Source organism: Pinus tabuliformis, chromosome 7 (assembly GCF_031772625.1).
Source record: "Pinus tabuliformis cultivar Carrire ecotype Pingquan chromosome 7, CPIR1, whole genome shotgun sequence".
In the NCBI taxonomy this organism is placed as follows: Eukaryota; Viridiplantae; Streptophyta; class Pinopsida; order Pinales; family Pinaceae; genus Pinus; species Pinus tabuliformis.
The window spans coordinates 142,020,967-142,043,636 of record NC_142293.1 but is presented as its reverse complement, the minus strand read 5'-3'; the positions used below and the strand labels follow the sequence as shown (position 1 = coordinate 142,043,636).

The window sequence follows — 22,670 nt, the reverse complement described above, 5'->3', positions numbered from 1 at the left end:
CATGTGTGAGCAAGAATTAACCCAAAAACTTATTTTCTTCATCCTCCTTCTTTGATAGCTTCTTGTTCTTCTCCTTTGCTTGTATGAGTGAGAAGTGAATGTGTCCCAAGGAGGTTGAGTTCCCTCCTTTATATAGGCTTCTTAAGGTGGACATGGCTCCTCAAAATGGGTCGACTTCTTAGCTGTTAGGCGACTTGGTCTTGAAGGGTATTTTGACACTTTTAAATACAAAAGTAATTTTTTTTACAAGTTACAATGTCCCTGATGGGTCTTCAACATATGACAATAACTCTTTTGACTTCTTGACCTAGGACAAACCTTAGGAGCACTCAATGGGTGCTTGACCTCTAAAATAAAAGACCTTGAGCATGTAACCCATGCTTCAAAATAACACTAATATTTTTTCTTTTATTTTACAATATACAAGAATCAAAAGTACATTTCATATTTATGAAAAACAAACCTAGTTACACATTTTTCAAGATGAGGATCTAAAACTAGCACTTAATCAAGAGCACCAAGATCACTATGCACTTGAATGTCGGTGGCACTGATTATTGAACTCCTCTATCATGACCCTAGTAAAATCGTACCTATCACTCAAACAAAATCTCAACTTGACATGTTAAGTTTTTTCCATCTTATTTTAATTGTCAGAGGGTGATACTAATCATGAGGATCTCCAATATATGTAATGATTTTAATAATATGTAGCTATTTATTTTAGCATGAATTTTTTGGACTACAGAGAGACCATCTAGAGCCTATTTGTTGATGTATTTTTGACTCAAATATGGATTGCACTTGGTACTATTTTGGTTATATGCACCCTTGCTATATATATGAGAAACCTTGCATATATGTGTGCAATGCTTTGGGTTCATATGGATGCACATGAATATCGATGTATTTTTTTTCAAAATTTTAATATTTATGTATTTTCTGTCAATCAACTTTTTGGTCCGTTTTTTTTCAATCCCCGGTTTGGGATCAACATGTTGGATCACTGGTATGGTTCTGATAAAATTGGTTCATTGTCCATTGTTCATTTTTAGTTTTAACTTTTGAGTCTTGAATCTAGATACTGACGACCTTAGACCAAGTCTTTGATTTGTCACTTTTTGCTGTTTTTGAGATGGCATAATTTCAATTTTTACTGTTCCAGTCTTCAAACTTTATCATGTAGTTCTACTAATTTGCTTAGTACTAATCAGATTCTAGAATAATGAATGATGAATTTAAATCAGTATATAAAATATTTTACTATTTCTATTCCATTGAATCATCAATGATGTATGAATCAATTATTTCATTATTGAATTGAATTTGAATCATATATATCCACCCTTGCTATATATATGAGAAACTTTGCATATTTGTGTATAATGGTTTGGATTCATATGGGATGCACATGAATATTTATGTATTTTTTTTTCAAAATTTGAATATTTATGTATTTTTGGTCAATCAATTTTTTGGTCCGTTTTCTTTTTGCCAATTCCCAGTTTTGGGGTCAACCTGTTCGATCACTGATATGGTTCTGATAACATTGGTTCATTGTCCATTGTTCATTTTTAGTTTTAACTTTTGAGTCTTGACTCTAGATATTGATGACCTTAGACCAAGTCTTTGATTCGTCACTTTTTATTATTTTTGAGTTTTGAGTAATTTCAATTTACTATTCCAGTCTTCAGACTTTAGTATCTACTATTTTGCTTAGTACTAATCAGATTCTAGAATAATGAATGATGAATTTAAATCAATATATACAATATTTTACTATTTCTATTTCATTGAATCATTTATGATGTATGAATCAATTATTTCATTATTGAATTTGAATTTGAATCACACACACACTCCCCAATGTCCCCACACCCCCCTTGAATTTCCCTAAAATTTGTGGGTGCCCCCACACGGCCACCCCCCCCGGCGCGTCTCCCCATTCCCACATCTCGGAAACTTGGTGGAACACCATGATAAATGGATGCCAAACACTAACAAAAAAATGTAGAGCAAAAGTTAACGAGAGTTGCCATAGGGTTTGTATAGCTTTCTCTAGAAGTAGAGGACAGGTGGAGCAATTAGGATCTGTTTTTTTTTCTTACCTTTTATTGGCTGGGTGGACTCACATTTAGGGGACACGTGGATATTCCTTCTCTGATCAGGTTTATCAATGTGTCCAGGATGAGAAGATTAGGGGCAGGGACAAACACCATAATGTCCTAATTAATCCAGTATGGCCTGGCAATATTACGGGCATGCCCCACTTCCCCAGTATGGCATACCTGTCTGGGAAGCATACCCAAGTTGTGGGTTTGCATACCCCCGTATCACTGAAATGTTTTTCAAAGTATATAAACAGCCTGAGGGAAGTGCACGCCCTTTTATTGTCTGAATAGGTTCTGAGCTCAGACGAGGCTATTTGGCAAGGGAAAATCTCAATAGCGAGCCATGATTTTTGGAACAAACAATAGATGTCTGGCCAAGGGACACAGGTATGAAGCCAAAATATCTGCAACAAAAGACTGCATTCTTGTAGACCTGTTTGATTATCAAAAACATGATTTTATCATGCACTTCAGTGAACATGATTTTAGGACCTGAGAGAACATTTAACAGAAGCTTAGCCTAAAACCTGCTGATAAGTTTATTATTCAAAGGGTTGGTGAATTTTTAGATAGAGAGATGTGGTGGCAGGGCGAGATACTAAACCACCCAATGTGGAAATTTCCACATCCCCTTAATGACTGACTGTTATTTACAGTATAGCTAGTTGCTCTTAAGGGGCTAAAATTTGTTTAATGATCTTGGACCTTGGGATTCGAAACTCAGAGACATTTTTCCATAACTTCTGTATCAGGCTCTAAGAGGGGTATGCTTTGTTTATTTGTGTTGACCCTGCTAACTGGTGGTTAGGGTTTTGAGTTCACAGTATCACCCTGACACTATCCATGTTGTGCATAACACCTATGCCCCTCAAAATCCTTTTTTTTGTGGGGGGTGGGGAGGGAGTGCATAGACTGAATAGTGTAAACTAATAGTATTTCCAAATAATTGAATCATCAATTTCAAGGAATGAAAAACTAGGCAATGAACCCTTACAAAAAGACACCTACCTATTATTAGTGCATGTCGTTTATTGTTGTATCTTTGATTTAATTTAAATTAGATACTAGAATTCACTTGTGGTTAAAGTCAGCCAATGGGACAGTAAAAGCACAAAGACGAGTTCGTCAGGAAAAGAGAGTTTTACAAAAGAGCATAAATGAGACAATTTCATCACTTTCCAACAAAAGAACACCTAAGTAGGTCAAAGAGAGTTTTATAAAAGAGTATAGATAAGACAATTTCATCCCTTTCCAACAAAAGAACACTAAAGTAGGTCAAAGAGAGTTTTATAAAAGAGTAAAAATAAGACAATTTCATCACTTTCCAACAAAAGACCACCAAAGTAGGTCAATGGGAGTAAAAAAGTACATTGAGTGTTGATACAAAGTAAAAGTGCCAAGGCATCTCCTAGAACAATGCTAAAAGCAGAAAGATAATAATCTCTAGGATCTAAAAGTCAATTGGAGACTAGCCTCAACATATCTAGCTAAAGAAAGCTAAAAAGAGAAAGCATAAATAAGATATCGGTACAATGAAAGTGCTATGAACTGAAAGGCTCTAGAGACAGCTCAAGGTCAACTGGAGCTGGTATGCTTATTTGTAAGAAATTAAGAATGTGTTGGAAAAAAGCAGAAAGATAATGATGTCTAAGATCTAAGAGCCAGCTAGAGACTGGCCTCAACATGTCTAGGTAAAGAAAGCTAAAAGTGAGAGTATACAATATGGTGCTGGTACAATAGAAGTGCTAAAAACTGAAAAGCTCTTGAAAGAGGTTACGGTCAACTGTAGAGCTAGTTTACATACTCATAGGTTATTTGATACGTTTCAAAAGGAATGCATCAAAGTTGGTCAATGAGACTAAAAAGTAAATTGAATGTTGATACAAAGCAGAAGTGCCAAAGATCTCCAAGAACAATGCTAAAAGAAGAAAGATAATAATCTCTAGGATCTAAAAGTCAATTGGAAACTTGCCTCAACATATCTAGCTAAAGAAAGCTAAAAGAGAGCATAAATAAGATGTCGGTACAATGTAAGTGCTATGAACTGAAAGGCTCTGATGAGAGCTCAAGGTCAACTGGAGCCATACACTTATTTGTAGAAAATTAAGAATGTGTTGGAAAAAGGCAGAAAGATAATGATGTCTAAGATTAAAGAGTCGGCTAAAGACTGGCCTCAACATGTCGAGGTAAATAAAGCTAAAAGTGAGCATATACAATATCGTGCTTGTATAAAAGTGCTAAAAACTGAAAAGCTCTTGAAAGAGGTTAAGGTCAACTGTAGAGCTAGTTTACATACTCATAGGTTATTGGATACATTTCAAAAGGAATGCATACTTCATGTTCTCTCAATTGAGGGTTAAAATAGGCAAAGCCTTGGATAAAATGCACTCTTGCTTGAGTGCTGTCAGTTATATGCAAGAGGTCTCGGGATCAAATCCCCAGGCTGGATGCCTCTGATGGTTCTTCATGTTGTGGGCCTCACTCAATGTCCCTGTCAGGTTAGGCGCACTAAGTCTACACCGCCTGCTTTACACTGGTTACAGTGTCAGAGATTTTCCAGGGAATCTATATTCCAAGAAAGAAAACTCACACTTGGTTGGGTTCTGTGAGTTTCATGCAGGAGGTCTCAGTGTCAAGTCGCCTGGCTGGCCGCCAATGATGTTCTTGATTTTGTGGGCCTCACTCGATGTCCCTGCTAGGTCAGGTGCACTTAGTCTACGTCATCCACATTACACTAGGTACCATCCTTGGAATGAAGGAAAGTGTCAGGGACTTTCAAACAAATCTATATTTCAAGGAAAGAAAAAATCACTTTACTTTCAAAACAAACCTAACACAGCAGTTTTTCTCCATATAAACAGAATCTCTTTACATTCTCTAAATAGATTCTACTGATCAAAGCGCTCACACTAGAAGCCCCACTTATGTGTCTAGACAGTATTCCCAAGTTTCAAATCATGATGATATCAAATTATCTTATAATTTATGAAACCGATCATACCTGAGATATTCAATAGATTGGGCAATTCAAACATCGTATAACACAAAGATAGTTATGTAACTTACTAAATTATCATCTTAATCTGTCTACAATTACAAAACAGATCCTGGATTGCTAGTTTCATTCTCCTATGTTTAAATTCTACCTTTTTGTGGCAATGTTAGGAATATAAAACAAAGAACTACCAACTACTCACTGATGTCAATATATAGGTTTGAAAAAATAATGAACTCCATTTAAAAAAACGGACCTTAATAGAAGATAAAGAAAACAAATCATAGTCATTATAGCCATCTTCCATGACATCCACTTTCATTCCTGTTCGGGTACGTGCTTTAGCCTGGAATTTTTGACAAAACAGAGTGAGATGGATCTATACATAAGCAAAGATTAAAAGCAACAGTAGAAACAGACTAAATTTTTAATCAATATTCAAAAAAGGATAAACAACAACAAATGCATTTAGCTCCTGCAGTATTCACCTTAGCCCGTCTTTTTGCAAGGATTTTCTTTGTTTTTTTCTTCTTTCGTTCATAAATAGAATGCAATTCCTCCATTTGACTCAACATTCGCTCATCATCATCACCCTCAACTGTTTCGTTCACTTCATCCACCCCAGAATTATTTTTCACTTGAGGAGATAAGGCCTTCCGGATGTGCAAACGCCACCTGAAAATCATTTGATTGAAGTAATGTGCGTTATATAGAGTAAAAGTAAGCCAATGCAAGGCATTCAACATGTCTTATCTACAAAGTTCGATAACCCACAAAAGAAGAAAGAAAGCTGTGATACATATTTCTTGTTACATCTAAATCTGGAAGTGAATAAAAATTTAGTTTTAAATTGGCCTAGATCTACCAGCAGCCAATAGAAAGCATAACAAAAATTTTACCTCAGGAAAAAAATCAAAACCCGAAAGAACATAACTGGTAATCATCATCGAAAAGTAAATGTTGAAAAAATTGCATACAGCATACCTTGCAGTAGTCACATTGTACCACAGGCCTTCATGGCAAACGCACAACGTCATATAGACTGAAAGTAAATGTGTAATAAAAGTAAAAATTATAAGATATGATAATATGTTGTCAATAAGACCGTCATATATATAGTCCATAACAGACATGACTACCCTAATGGACATGATTCTACATAGAAATTATTAAATAGAATTATGGTAATTTGGTATATTACATGGCCATCTAGGAAGGTTCTGTCCTCAAATCACAAGGAAACAAAATGAAAAGATTGTCAAAGCGCAAAGGAGTATTGATGCATTGTAGGTGTTGTTGACCACTCCGTGTCAACTACCATATAGCAGTACACATTTTTGCAAAGGAATTCCATCATGTTCGAGCAGTCAGATATCCAAAACTCATTGTCACCATTCGTCATTATATCAGAGTTGTAACTCCAAATTTTGCAGCCCGGTGGGCCATTGTAAAAATGATTCTAGTATGTCTATAAAGCCATGTAAAACACCTAGGTAAGCTTAAGAATTTTTGCTAACAAGTTTCATCCTAGGGAGTTTTTTAACCTCGTTAATTATTTTGTACACGAAATAATTAATAGAGTTTTTCTCCCACATATACCCCCAAAGCTAGGGTGGGATTCGATAGTGATGTCTTGAGTCCTAGTGTATCGAGTCTATGTATAATTATCATACTAGATCATGTCTTGAGTCTCGCAGAATTTGGTTAAGTCTAAGTGTCTATTTTTAATTATTAAATTTTCCAACTGGTCGGAAATTTAATAATTTGGATGTAAATTGTAAAATCAAATGTTTGTAAAAGTTGAAGGGGGTAGAGTACTCATAATTAGAACCTCTACACCTCAACTTTGTGTTTAGACACCTTTTGAGGGTTGAAATTATGTTTATCCCCTCAAATTATTTTTCCGACAAAAAAGTGGCTAAATAATTAGCTGGAAATTGGTCAGAAAATAAAAATGAGGGAAAAAAATCCCTCCAAGTGAAAAATATTAAAAAAGGGAATGTGCACTTTTCAAGAAGGGAATCTCCACAAATCAGGCAAGCAAAAATTCAAGAAAATATTTTTGGTCTAGAAAAGAGGAATTAATTCCCAGAAAAATCAATTTTTTAATGAAAATCGAATTTATGTTCCAAGTTGGTTAAGTGAATGGGAATTTTTCGAGGAGGAAAAGTCAGAAAAAATATTTCCTAGACAAAGAAAAAAGGCATCATCAAGGAATTCGAATTTTTTCTCAAGCAATCAATAGTGGAAATTATTTTGGCATGGATGAAGCATTTAATCAGCCAAAATCAAGTCAAATTTGTGCACCTTCATAAAATTTCACTTGGAAGTGCCTCCAGAGCTCTCATTTTTTCTATATAAGGAAGCATATGCTCCTCATTGTAACATCTCTTGATATTGTGCACTGGCTTTTTGCTCTTGAAGCTCTCTTTCTATTTTGAAATAATAACATACAAATCTTTGGGGTGAAATATTGTGGCTATTCTCTCATGGATTCTCATGGATATGGTAATGAATTCTTGAGGTTAATTTTCCACTGGTGATTTTATTTGCTGCTTCATTTGCTTACATAGAAGTATTAGTGTATCTTACACTGCTAATTAGATTTGGAAAATATTTTAGGATTGGACTTGGCTAATGTGCTTTCGTTTAAGTTGCTAGAATTTCCTTCCACTATATTTTTCCTATCTCATTTGAAGCTAACAAGATCTTTCTGAGTTATGTAGAAAACTTTTAATTGAATCATATCTCAAGCATGAGGGGATGCTTTTGTTTAAGTTAACCAACTCTTGAGTGAAGGAGGAGGATCCACTCTATTTTACTTTAAGGATTTATCTAACGATTTTCTTGTCGGGTTTCTAGACTTGGACTAGAGAAAATCATTCATTTTATTGACTTATTTGAATCAAAGAGCCATTAATAAAATTATATGCTATTTTAGAGCTTGTTATATATATATATATATATATATATGTGTGTGTGTGTGTGTGTGTGTGTGTAGGTAAATAAACTTCTTTTTTTGTAAATAAATTTTATTTATTTATTTATTATTTTTTTTATTACTTCTACATCTAGTAGGAGTACATCATCCAATGTGTGGTAGCGAGGCTTCCCTCAATATGACAAGTGCACAGGAGTTCTTTTCAGAGCTTGCAGAGAGGGCACTTGATATTGAGATTGTATTAGGAGATGACCGCACTGTGAGAGTTGTAGGTGTGGGGACTGTGACCTTTGAGAGGGAGTCTTTGCCTCCTTTGAAGGTCATGGATGTTTTGTAGAAGGGGTTTGAGGTCACTTTCTTAGGAGGGTAGGTATCGATGCATCCCAAGGGAGCTTCCATCACTTTGGGCAAAGTGATTGGAGTCTGCACTGGGAAACTATACAAGTTCAGTTTTCAATCGACAGGAGCATTGGTGAGTAGCACATCTTGTAGCACCCACACTAGTACCACCAGCAGTAGAGACTTGTGCAAGTTATGGCACCGAAGGATGGCTCATGTGCATCATGGAGCTTTGAGAGTACTAAGGGAGATCACTACTGGAGTTCCTGATTTCAGTATCGAGCATTATGAGGTCTGCAGAGGGTGGGTGTGCTTTATGCAAGTACACCAAGTTACCATTCCCAGCGAGCGATAGCAGAACTACAGGTAAACTAGACTTGATTCATACTAATCTTAATGGTAGTATGTCTCATGTGTCTTTGGGTGGTTATGAGTATTATGTTTATATTCATTGATGACTACACTAGGAGGACTTGGATATATTTCTTGAAGACCAAGGGTGAGGTCTTCAGTCGCTTTAAAGAGTTCGAAGCTCTTATGGAAAAGAAGATAGGTAGGAAGATTCAGGTCTTGAGGTCAGACAATGGTGGTGAGGACACCAATTGTGGGTTTTCTGACTTTTGTGCACAGGAGGGCATTAGGAGAGAGTTCACAGTTCCTTACAACCCCCAGTAGAATGGGGTGTCTGAAAGGAAGAACAGAGCTATTTTTGGGGCTGTTAGAGCTATGATTTTTCTTTGTTTTTGTGGGTTGAGGCCTGCAATACTGTTGTTTATCTTCAGAACAGGAGTCCTCACAGAGTATTGGGGAATATGACTCCGGAGGAGGCTTTCACTGGAGAGAAGCCTCATGTGGGACATCTTCGTATCTTTGGATGTCTCACATATTCTTATATCCCCAAGGAGCAGAGGACAAAGCTGGAACCCATGGCAGAGAAGGGTATCTTTATGGGTTACAGCGAGACTTTGAAGGCCTATCGGATCTTCATTCCTTCTAAACGGAGAGTGGTGATTAGGAGGGATGTGAAGTTCGAAGAGGAGAGGGCCTATCGGAGATCACGGGAGTATGATGAGAGAGAGTCACAGACTTCTCCCCAGTAGGGATGTTAGGTGCAGAGAGCAGGACCTTATGGTTCTGGATCGACTGGTACAAGAGGTACTTCAGTGTCAGTGACATCTAGGGCACCAGTGGCGAGTTCACCGAGAACTTCTTTAAGGAGTCCACTGGTACAGAGTTCACAGTGCACTTCAGCCAACACAGGGACAAGTGTCAGTACAAGTTCTTCGAGGAAATGTGCTGGTACAGGCACACCAGGGTCAGTTAGCAGACCTTAAGGTTCCCCAGACTGGGGGACAAAGGATGAGCTTCCCTATGGGGAAGCTTCTTCAAGGAAGAGGAGGCCCAAGTGGCTTCAAGACACCTTGAAGGAAAAGGAGTCTGTTGGTCCTCCGAAGAGGTGGGACAGTGTGCCACCTGAGCGGTTTTGCAATTATGTAGCCAAGGCTACCAGCATTGTTGACTCCGAGCCTACTAGCTATGAGGAGGTTGTCAATCAGGAGGTATGGGGAGAGGCTATGGTGGAGTATGCCTCTATAATTAAGAACAATGTCTGGGAAGTGGTGCCTAGGTCTAAGGGCAAGTCAGTTGTGACTTCCAGGTGGCTCTACAAGATCAAGCATGTTGCAGATGGCAGCATTGAGAAGTTCAAGGCGAGGTTTGTGGCTAGAGGGTTCTCACAGACAGAGGGAGTTGACTATGATGAGAACTTCACTCCCGTAGCTCAGTACACTTCTATCCGGTCCCTTTATTTCTATTGCTACAGAAATGGGTTGGCACATCCATCGGATGGATGTGAAGACCGCATTTCTGAATGGAGTTATAGAGGAGGAGGTGTATGTTGAGCAGTAACAGGACCTTGAGGTACTTGGGTGGGAGACCCATGTATATCGATTGAGGCGAGCACTCTACGGACTCCGAGAGCTTGGTATTCGAGGATTGATACTTACTTGCAGCAGATGGGTTTCACGAAGAGTGATGCAGATCCGAACCTATACTACATTGTTGTAGGGGATGATCCGCTCATTCTTGTGTTGTATGTTGATGACTTGTTCATTACTAGGGCAAAGAGACTGATTAGTGGTTGCAAGGAGGATCTTGCTATGGAGTTCGAGATGAAGGACATTGCGCTGATGCATTACTTTTTGGGGCTTGAGGTGTGGTAGGAGGAGGGGCATATCTTTTTGGGGCAAGGGCAGTATGTTGTGGATGTGTTGAGCAAATTTCACATGGCAGACTGTAGACCCATGTCTACACCTATGATCACCAACTGGAAGAAGCTTCATGCTTCAGATTCTAGTTTGGTGGATCCCACATTGTATAGGCAGCTTATTGGGTCCTTGATGTATCTGGTCAACACTAGGCCAGATATATGCTTTGCAGTGAACACACTTAGCCAGTTCATGGTTGAGCCCAGGAGGGTGCACTGGGTAGCTGCAAAGCACATTCTTCGCTACATGCAAGGGACTGTTGATTATGGTTTGGACTATAGGCAGGGAGATGGAGTGAGGTTGGCAAGTTACACAGATGCAGATGGGCGGGTTGTGCTTCTGACAAGAAAAACACTTCAGGGTGTTGCTTTGGATTGCGTTTGGCAGTTGTGTTGTGGTTCAATCGAAAGCAAACGTCAGTTGCTTTGAGCTCTTCTGAGGCTAAGTGTATGGCTACTAGCCAGGCTAGTTATGAGGCCATTTGGCTTCGCAAGTTGTTGTATGGTCGATTTGATCAGGTGTTGAGACCGACGGTTATTCACTCGATAACCAGAGTTGCATTAAACTCACGGAGAATCCAGTGTTTCATGGCTGGTCAAAACACATTGACATCAAATATCATTTCATCAGGGACTATGTTCAGAAGGGAGCAGTGAAGCGGGAGTATATATCAACAAATGAACAAGTGGTTGATGTTCTCACGAAGTCCTTTCCAAGAGGCAAACATGTCCATTTTAGAGACAAGATGGGTGTGGTGAGAAACACTTTCCTCAATAAGAGGGAGTGTTGATTTTTAATGTACCTTAGACAGTGGTTTCCCATGGGTTAGTCTCTACCTAGGGAAAAGTGTCCAAAAATAATTCTTTTCTTAAGTGTGACTTTATAAAGTGAAAGTGACTTTATAAGTGGTAAAGTCAACATTAAATTATAAAGTGAAAAGTGACTTTAGACATAAAGTACAATGTGGGTACTTTATTTGATGGGTGAGTTAAAAAATAGAAAGTGAGAATTAAATGCACATTTATTCTTATCCCTTAATGTAAATGAATCTGAGCCATTAGATCATAGGGTTGCCCAAAAGTCATTTAGGGAAACAAAAGGGGGAAAAGAAAAGGAAACTACATTCATTCTTCATGAGCAAATTGGAAAAAGGAGGTTGAGAGCTGGAGAAAAATTCTAAAGGAGAAATTTGTTGTAGCAAGCTAAAGGAGTGATTTATGGGCAAGATGGGCAAGGAAATAAAAACATAGAAGACAGCAAAAGGTACAGTACTAACAACTTTTAATGTTGTGAGTTGCACGTCGTTCGAGAGAAGTTTTTGAGAAAAAAATTTGAAAAAAAATGCATATAGCAGTACGAGTATCCATACAATTTATACGGAATCCATACAATACAATTTGTATAGTCCCAAGTGGGCACGGAAATCGAGGCAAAGTGGGCACAGTTTTCAAGGAGTTTTGGGCTAAAGAGATAAGATGTATTTTGTTGTTTGTTTTGTCTGCAAATGTATTTTTCCTGAACTTGAAAGATAAATAATTTTGAAGAGTTCTCTAACAGGTTTTCCCCGAAGAAGATTGAAGGGGTTTTCCTGGGTGTAAGTTCACCAAAAATCTGTGTGTATTTTTATGTGTGTTGCTGATCTGTTTATGGCCATATTTATTTTCAGCATGTGTTGACAGTCCCATGTGTTTTAAACAGAAAGTTTCATTTCCAGAATTCTATATGTTGAATGTATGTTTATGGGAAAGGGCATTTAACTAAATGGGAGTGATAACGTGAAATTAAAACCGCGCTAGGATTACAGGAAACTTTTTAGTCATCAAATTTCAACAGGGAAATCTGCGTATTGCACATATGACATCAGACACTAATATTTTCTTTCTCGACAGTTATAGCTATCTTGTTGACTAGTCTATGAATCTAAGTTACTCAAGTTGCACATCCTGGAAAATGTGAGGAATTGCAAGACAAACTCAACTAGGTAGAGCCCTATATATTTAAGTCAACTCTCTGTAGCCATTGAAATTTGCAATTAACATGATACAACGGCTACATATGCCTGATTTCTTCATTGGTCAAACTTGGAGATATGCAAGGACAAGGTTACTTGGGAGCAGGAGCGACATTTTCAAAAGCTCCGGGTTTGGGAGTGATTCTGAGAGCGTTTTATATATATATATATATATATATATATATATATATATATTGATGCATATCTGTCAACAAAAGCATGTAAAATGATGAATTAGATATAAAAAAACATATATTGAACCATATAACAACAATCATCTAGAAGTTATAATCTTCATCAACCATGTCCACAAGTTAGTAACATAGTAACATACAACATATTGAGTCTCATGATTCATCAATCTTAAATGTTTTGAAGAGTGGGAATTCGATGGCCTAAGTTACGATCTCAGAGTGCCCAATGTACTAATTGATGCCTATATCACAAAAGGAATGATTGGACCTGGCCCCCACACGCTCAAAAACAAGAAATTTAATCCCCAAACCACAAGCTCCAAACCATGAACACTATTATCCAAGACCTAGGTCGATGTGAAGTTGACAGTTGGGAATCGTTGAAGAAAGTTCCAACCATAGTTGCGAGGGAGCGCCTCCCCCCCCCTCGATCCCGCTCCCAATCCGCGCTCCACGTTTTGCCTTTTCTGCAAATTTCTTTTTGCAATGATGTTCCAAATGCAATTGTTTTTCAAAGAAACAAATAAGTTTTTAGTGGGGCAGCTTAATGATCAAGTCTATGGCCCTAGTATTGATATGTGATTCTGGTAATGTTAAATTCTTAAAGTAAAAGTGACACTCTTTAATATTCATTTTCATCCTTTTACTTAAATTTTTAACATTACCATGAAATGACTCAGGATGTTTGAGAGTGGTTCCGACCTCATTGGATTTCATATGCAAAAAGTAGAATTTTAGATTTCATTCAAAATCCTGCAGACTTATCAGTTTTTCAAGATTTCAGGATTGCATTGTTTCCATTGAATTTTGTCATCTATTAGGGTATGGAACTCGTATTTAATCAAGAGCACCAATCCCTCTATGTACCTTGATGTTAGTGACATTGGTTGACGAACTCCTCTATCATGACCCTCCTAAAAATGTACACATCACTCAAACAAAATCTTGACTTGACATGCTATGCTTTTTCTATCTTATGTTAATGCTTAGAGGGTGATATTAATGACAAAGATCCCTATACAAATACAGAGGTAATGACAAAGATACCTCTGGATATATGCTTAGAGGGTGATATTAATGATAAAGATCCTGATCTTCCCACAAGACTAAAAAATTAGACATTTCTCGTTGTGGCAAGAGGCCCAAGCATAAGCAATAGATAATAGATTTACTTGTCTTTTCTAGTTTCTAGTAGTTTTTATAACTATTGACTCTTTCATATTTATTATGATATTTTTTTAAACAATATATGAAATTTAAGTTTGAAGTTGGCAATTATAACTCAGTAGTAATGAATTATTTTTTAGATCTCCGACTGCGATCAGCTCTGAACGCTGCTCCACGCCCCAGCTCGGCCCCTGTTCGACCTTTCCAGATCCTTGCGCAGACTGCTTGCGAGCCCGATCAGTTGTGGATCTGCCCAAGCGAGGCCCCTCTGGCCATGGGGGATTGACTTGCCCAAGAGCACCTGTCAAGCCAGATCTAGCGTCCATGGAGGTGCTGGGCACCCCCCAGGCCCCTCCTTCTCCTCCTGCGTCGACGATCTCCTCAGTCAAGGCGTTCAGCTGGCTTCTGGATGGGCTACCCAAGAAGAAAAATGTAGAAGCGGCGAAATTCGTCAAGAAACTCGATGATATCCCTGAGATCTCACTTCCTCCGGAAACCCCGATACAGGTTGCTTTGTCCTTGTCCGAGCGAGCTCTCATAGGCCAGTTCACTGGTCTATGGCCATCCCCCAAAACCACAGAGAGTTGGGTCAAAAGAAACTGGTCGCCGCTGATCAAAGAAAGTGTGACCTCATACTTTTTGGGGCGAGGATTCTTCCTCTTTGAATTCACCTCCAAAGACGACAAAGATCTGATTTTTCGAAATGGTCCTTACTTTATGGGCCCCCAGGGTCTGTATCTGAACAAATGGACTCCTAACTTCGATCCAGCAGTAGACGTACCCAAAGCTGTCCCGGTATGGGTTAGGCTTCCTAACCTCCCAGTTCATTGTTGGAACTGGGATTCTTTGATGCACATAGGAAATGCCCTGGGGAAATTCATAGACCGAGCGAACAGCAAGGATCAATATGACTGTGCAAGGATCTGCGTTGAGGTGGATCTGGAGAAGGGGCTCCCGGAGGCCATCAAAATCAAAGTAGGAAGCTGGACGCATGTGCAAAAGCTAGACTATGAACAATTGCCCTTATGGGCACTTCGCCAGAAACTGCCCAACGGTCAACGAAGCAGCTCAAGGGAAGGAGGCCGGCTGGAACCAAGTTAAACGAACCAAAATGTCTTCCAAGATCCAGAAGCCGGGAGGAACTAGCGGCAAAGGCCCTCAGCAGGATCCAGTCCAGCAGATCCAGCAGACCCAGCCCAAGCTCACCCCAGAGAACAGGTTTGATCCTCTTAGCTCTCAACCAGAGGACTCCCACGAAGTGGTAGCTCAAAAGCCAGTGTCCCCAGACAAAGGTTCCCAACCCCCCAACTTTAAAGACACGGGAGCTGCAGAAAGCTCAAAAGGAACCCCCGATGTAGTCGAGGAGGAGGATCAAGAATCAGAAGATTCAGAGGAGGAAGGAGAAATAGGAGAATCCCAATCCTCTATAAGGAGATCTACAAGAGGGCGCAAAACGGATTGGGAGAAAAGAGAGCACGAAACGTACAAAGATAAACTACAGGGCAGTCAACCAACTTTGGAGCTTTGGAGAAGTTGTTAGCAAAAAAGCCGAAGATGGTAAGAAATCAGCATCAAGGCTCCAAGGGAGCCCAGCCGAGCAAAGGTAAATAATGAAGATAAGCTCCTGGAACTGTAGGGGTATGGGCAGCAAAATCAAAGAAGAGGCTATACGAAACCTAATAAGAATAGAGGCCCCTGATATACTCCTTCTCCAGGAGACTAAGATGGAGGAGTCAGATTTTCTTCAGGAAAGCAAAAAACTTTGGAAAAAGAGTAATGCAACAGCTGTCTCAACTCAAGGAGCCTCTGGAGGGTTGGGTACTCTTTGGAATGAAAGCAGGTTTTCGCTGGTGTCAGAGGCATCAAATATCCATTGGGCGATGCTAAAGATGCAGCATCTAATTACAAAAGAAATCTTTTGTCTTTTCAACATTTATGTACCGGTCAATGCTGGAGAAAAAAAGATCTGTTGGGACTCCTTAAGGCAGCAAGCAGATCTGCGCAATCTGGAAAATGTCATCATAGCAGGTGACCTGAACATCACGTTGCACTCTTCTAAAAAGCGAGGAGGCTGCATTGTGCGAGACCCGGCAAGGGAATGGGTAGAGGATCTCCTCCAAGACTGGGATCTGCTAGATATCAAGCATGTCTCAGGTAAGTTTACTTGGTCCAATAAAAGAATAGGTCCTAGCCATATTGTTGCAAGGCTGGATAGATTCTTTATGCATAGCTCCTTTCTTTTGCTTGGTCTAGACGCTAGCATGCACATTCTTCCCTGTAGCACCTCTGACCATAAGCCAATCAAGCTAATCCTTCGAGCTCACACCGACCTTGGCCCCATTCCCTTCAAGTTTAGTCCTTTGTGGATCAAGGAACCCAGCTTCTTGCAAATTGTCAAAGAACGTTGGTCCCAACCAGTCAGCAGATCTCCATTTTATATTTGGGAAGAAAAACTGAAGAGATTGAAAGCAATGCTAAAGTGTTGGGCCAAATCTCTTGCCAATCCAGCAGCTGAAAGGAAAAATATCCAAAGTCAGCTTGACGCCCATCAACTGATCACGGAAGAGGCATATATGTCTAGAGAAATCTTAGACAAAGAGGTTCATCTCCAACAGCATTACCATAAAACATGCCTGGCCGAAGAGGAAACGTGGAGGATCAAATCGCGTTGTCTTTGGCTAAAGGCAGGCGACAGAAATACCTCTTTTTTTCACAAACAAGCTAAAGCCAGGAAAGGTTGCAATTCCATAACTGAAATTAAAGAAGTCGCTAACATACACAAAGACCTTGCAAGTATTAAACATGCAGCCCATCAACATTTCAAACGCCTGTATAGTGAAGAGACAAACACACAACAGAATTTTCGTTTGTTGGACGGGGTTCCCACTTCAATAACTGCCGAGATGAATCATCATCTAGAAAACAAAGTCACAATGGAAGAAGTCAAAAGTGCCCTCTATACTATGGACCCAGATAAATCCCTAGGACCTGATGGTTTTTCCGCCTCTTTTCTCCAATCCTACTGGCACATAGTGGGGAAAGATTTATATAAAATGGTTCAAAAATCGCAAGCTTGCCAGAAATTAGGAGGAAGTACTAACTCCTCTTTCCTTGCTCTCATTCCCAAGGAAAAGGGAGCCAACTCCTTCAATAGGTTTCGCCCCATATCCTTGTGTAACATTGGCTACAAGTTGATCACAAAAATTATTGCTAACAAGTTGAAGCATATTCTTCCTAAAATCATTCCAGAGAACCAAGGAGGCTTCATCCATGGAAGGCATCTGGTGGACAACTTCATACTAGTCCAAGAGGCAATTCTGTCAAGTCAGCAGCGCAAAGAACAAGGTATGGCTATCAAACTGGATCTAGCAAATGCCTTTGACCCTGTTAATCATAGCTTTTTTTTTAATGTTTTGAAAACAATTGGTTTTGGGGTGAGATTTATCAATTGGATCCGGGCTTGTATCTCGGAACCATGGATCACTCCTTTAGTCAACGGTAGATCTGCAGGTTTCTTTAAAGCTACAAGAGGACTAAGACAGGGTTGTCCCATGTCTCCTCTGCTGTTTGTTATTCAAGCTTCAGTTCTCAGTTTCCACCTAAACAAAAAAATGCAAGAGCAGGAGATCTCAGGGATATCCATAGCGAGGGGGGTCCAAAACATAAACCACGCCCTATTTGCAGATGATACTCTGCTTGTTGGGGCAGCTTCGATCCATTCAGCCAGAAGATTTAAAGAGATGCTTGATGAGTATTGTATGGAGTCTGGAAGCAGCCTCAACAAGGGTAAGTGTCATACTTACTGCTGGAACACTCCGCCCTCTCTGCTCAATATCATCACCAGATGCCTAGGATTTACAGCCTCCTCAGAATGGACATCGTTCAAGTATCTGGGTCTACCTATTTTCCTCAAGCACGCCTACAGCAGGGATTGGTTTCCACAGGTAGAAAAATTTAAAAGCAAACTCCAGGCATGGGGAATTAATTGGCTAAATATGGCAGGCAAAACAGTTCTCATTAAAGCCGTCCTTAGCAGCCTCCCGTTATACCAGTTCTCAGTGCTTCTTGCGCCCATTGGTATACTCCAGAAAATGGAGCAATATATCAGAAATTTCTTTTGGAAAGGGGGTAAACACAATGAGAGAAGATTCCCGCTGGTTAAATGGGAGACTGTCCTCAAACCTAAGATGGAGGGTGGGCTCAATTTTAAGAAGCTCCCTCTGCAGAACATAGCAATGGGAGCCAAGCTCCTCTGGAGATTAATTGCGCCTAAACCAAGCTGGGCACAGACAGCACTCTGGAGAAAATACTTCAAAGGCACGAGGTTGAGATGTTTAGATGGACCTTCACCTCAAGGAGCCACGCCTTTCGTCAGCCTCTGCTCCAAAGCTGCCCCGTTGATTCAATCCAAAGCCTACTGGATTCCCGGAAATGGGAAAAAAATAAGCATATGGAATGATCGTATCATGGATCGTGAGCCCATAGGAGACTGCCCAAAGGTGAAAGCATTGAAAGAATGGTTGACGGCAATTGGAAAAATCAAACTGTGGGACATATCCTCATGGAATGGAACGAAATGGGCGGGCTGGAGTCTGTCGAATCCGCCTTCAGACCTCCATCAAGAGTCCATCCACCTCCGCGATCTTCTGAACGGGATATAGCACCCACGCACATCAGCAGGAAAGATAGGCGAGGCTAGGACGATCAATCGGCCGGCTATTCTGTTGCCCAGGGATATGCGCACCTTGCTGCAACCCAAACGTGCCTCCGGACCCGGCCCCGTGGAAGGCTGTCTGGGGTACCTCTTCGTTGCCAAAAATTGATATTTTTTGTTGGCTTCTACGCCACAAAAAAATTTTAACTGAGGATAAACTCCAGAGGCGTGGCTTCTACGGTCCGTCCAGGTGCTCCTTGTGCAAAGAATCTGAGGAATGTGCCACGCATCTGGTCCTCAATTGCAAGTTCTCCATACAGGTCTGGAGAGAACTGATGGACTATTGGAACCCCAGATTCGAGCTCCCTGCCTCCATAATAGATCTGTTCGCCACTTGGAAAATCTGCTATCCCGGACCCTCTCCTAAAAATAAAGTGATCAAAGCGGCCTGGGCATCACTGCTTAAAATTTGTTGCTGGCAACTATGGCTAGAGCGCAACAGCAGAATCTTCAGAAGCATTCAGCATAATGCCAAGACGGTGGCGGCCAAGGTAAAGATTCAATTAAAAGAATGTTTGGGAGAACAAAAAGACGACTCAAACCTCAGCCAGCTAGACAGAGATTGGGGGACCTCCTTGAACCTGCAATTCCACCAAAATATCAGAAGCATGGCTCCTCCTGAGGAATGGCAAATAAGGGGAAAAAATAGCGAGGAATTTCAAAACTGGATCCTCAAGCAAAAGGTGCACTCCCTCTTCTTCGACGGGGCAGCAAAAGGTAATCCGGGCAACGCTGGAGCAGGGGGGTTATTAAAAACATTGATGGTACATCGATCCTCCACTTTGCCTGGGGTCTAGGAATCAATTCCAGCATCCAAGCTGAGGCATATGCCCTCTACCAAGGACTCAAGCTGCTCTTGAAGCTGGAAATCAAGGAGGCTGATATTTCTGGGGATTCCGAAGTGATCATAAAACTCATGGTGACTAATTCTACACCAAGGGAAGCATGGCGAAGCTGTTCCAAAATCTGAAATACTTTCACGTGCTGAGAGACAATAACAAAGAGGCAGATCTTGAAGCCAATAAAGCTGCACATCTATCGGCCGGGGCAATGAAAAGAGACGGGGAAGAAACATGGGTCCCAATTCCTTAAATCATTTCAGCAGATATGTTTTTTTGTTTAATTCTGAAGCTGTTTGTTTGTATATTTAAACTTGGGCAAATTGCAGAAATAAGCTCAATTGCTGATCCCAAAAGGAGCTGGAAGTGGAAAGCAAACCTCATAGTATCTCAGAAGGACGAATCCAATTGGATCGTGCCCACTCCTATTGTAATCAGAAGATTGGTATTCAAACCGACCCATTAATACAATCCATAACCGTTCTTGTAAAAAAAAAACCCAGTAGTAATGAATTATGAATATGATGCTTCATGAAAGTTGAAAGTTGTTTCATTTCATTTTATAACATTTCATTTCATGTTAGATATTATTTGTTGTAATGGTTACACTTAGTTTACAAGTACAACTTTGGTGATCAATGATGATAAATGTTATATATTGAATTTTGAAAGCTTGAAACTTTAAGATTGATGAATCATGACTCAATATGTTGTATGTTACTATGTTACTAACTTGTGGACATGGTTGATGAAGATTATAACTTCTAGATGATTGTTGTTATATGGTTCAATCTATGTTTTTTTTATGTTTTTTATATCTAATTCATCATTCTACATGTTTTTGTTGACATATATGTATCAAAATATAAAAATATAAAAAATATATATATATATATTATATAAAAAATACTCCGGGATTCGCTCCCAAACCAGGAGCTTTTGAAAATGTCGCTCCCGCTCCCAAGTAACACTGCTTCCAACACAACACAACAACGACTCCAATGAGCAAACAATGACCAAGTTCCAACACAGCAATGTCTCCAGCGAGCTTCGACAACGGAAAATGACCAAAAAAACAAAAAAATGAACCCTATGCGGGCTTTATGAGTGACTTTTCGTGGGACACGTGTTCTAAGGGGCAAAAATGTTACGGCACATTTTCACCACGTTGAAAATGCATGTTGCAATTGGAGGACACAATAAAAACAGTTTTGGACACATTTTAGGTCATATTTTGTGTCCGGCACGTGAAATGCAAGACACGTGACCCTGAGGGACGTGTCCAGTGACTTAGTTGGCAAGTCAATTTTGACTTTCAATTATTGTACTCTCTCTCTCTCTCTCTACTGAACATTTGATATTTGATAATAAGAAGAATTCATCAAGGGTTTTCCCCATCTTGGGGTTTTTCCTTGGCTTGATCCAAATTCAAGTGTTCTCTTGTCTTGGTTTGTGTTCTGCATTTGTTTATTGTTCTTTCTACAGTCACTGTCAATGTGTTAATGGTTTATGTGATTGCTAATGGAAATGAAATGGAATGTTAAATGGGCTAATATGGAACAACGAAGTAATTGTCCTAAGCAAAGAACATGTTAACCTAAATTAACATGGTATCAAAGCTTCGGTGAGGACAAGCCCAAGGAAGAGAGCAAGCAATCACTAAGAAGTTTGTTGACAAGTATCCATGGCCTCCTTCCTCTTCAAAGAGAAGTCAACATGAAGTATTGAACTATGTTGTAGGTCTAGCGAGGAAAGAAGATCACTTAAGTAAGGCTTCATCACATCAAAAGACAGTGGTATACCTACGACCGAGTTTCTGGAAGGAAAAGAATCCAAAATATGGGCATAAATACAAGCCCTAATCACAATATTAAGGCTTCAAGACTGTGCATAAAATTCATAAGTTTTTGAGAGCCTAAAGGCTCTGTTTGTTATGAATAAAACATATAGGAAATAATGTAAATGATAATAATTATAAATAATGATTAGTTAATTAGTAATTAGGTTGAAGAGGCGTGTCTAAATGAGACATGACTCTCCATGAAGAGGCACCTGCCTAGTATATAAGCAGGCCTCTCACTCTCATTTGTGTCATCATTCATCCATACATTTAACATATAACCTTGTAACTCAATGGAGATCTACATATTCCAAGTTTTTTTGAGTATTTAACCGGAAGGTCAAACTTTGTTCGTTCCACTGTTCTTAAAGTTTGAGAGGTTGGTTTCACAACTTAAGGAGGATATGTCCATTGTATGGCCTGTAATCACTAATAAAGAAGTCCAAACCTCTGAGCACTATGGGTGACAGAGATTATGTTTGGGTTTCACTTAGAAGCAACCCTTTCAATTAGCAAAGAAAGCAAGTATATTCGAGTTGAATAGAGGCCTTGCAGGCCTATATGGAAAACTCTAGTTTCAAGCATACATATTTATTGGGAGGCCTAAAACTTCCTGAAGGAGCCAAGGTCCTGTGCACGTATTAATATCAAGATCGATCTCTTCTGGTTGATTCATCGCTCATCTATGGTCATCATACTTGAAGGAAATTTCACAATCCTATACTAACGTGAAGAAGACAAGATCCTGTGAATCACAATCTATATACATACAAGCATGGCTAGTCTGATCAGTGAACCAATCTTATAAAAATCATTATGTTTGGAAGATTATAGCTTCAAGTAATAAAATTCAAATTGATGAATTTCAATTTTGTACATAAATTTTTTGAGATAGAAGGAAGCACAGTTTTGGAGTTTATATTTATATTATGCAGACTTAACAGTGAGACTAGAAGCCATGTGTTGGGGTTACATATATCAGAGGTCTTCATCCTTGAAGGAGGGAATCGCGGTCCTAAAATGATGTGATCTAAGCTTGGTCAATCACTTAAGAAGCCAACTTTGTGACACTTAGTATCAACATATACATTCTCCAAGTCTGGACAATATGAAAAGGATCCATTCTCAGTATTTAAGTGTTGTTTTCTAAACTATATATATTTGAAGTCTGAGCACACTATTTGGTGTTTTGAAAATTTCTGGTACATCTTGTAGTCATACCAATGTTTTAAAACTCCTACTCGGGTTCGAA

The 22,670-nt window shown here is 39.5% G+C and overlaps 1 protein-coding gene across 1 annotated transcript in view; it reads right to left on the bottom strand.

Moving 5' to 3' along the window:
• The window catches only part of LOC149246244 (FtsJ-like methyltransferase family protein), a 107,170-nt gene that overhangs the window by 38,459 nt on the left and 46,041 nt on the right, over positions 1–22,670 (bottom strand). Inside the window, exons 7-8 of the mRNA XM_089457842.1 lie at positions 5,595–5,781; positions 5,363–5,452 (exon numbers count right to left, since the gene is read on the bottom strand). Of these exons, the coding sequence (XP_089313968.1) occupies positions 5,363–5,452; positions 5,595–5,781 (277 nt within the window). The remainder of the gene's footprint in view (positions 1–5,362; positions 5,453–5,594; positions 5,782–22,670) is intronic.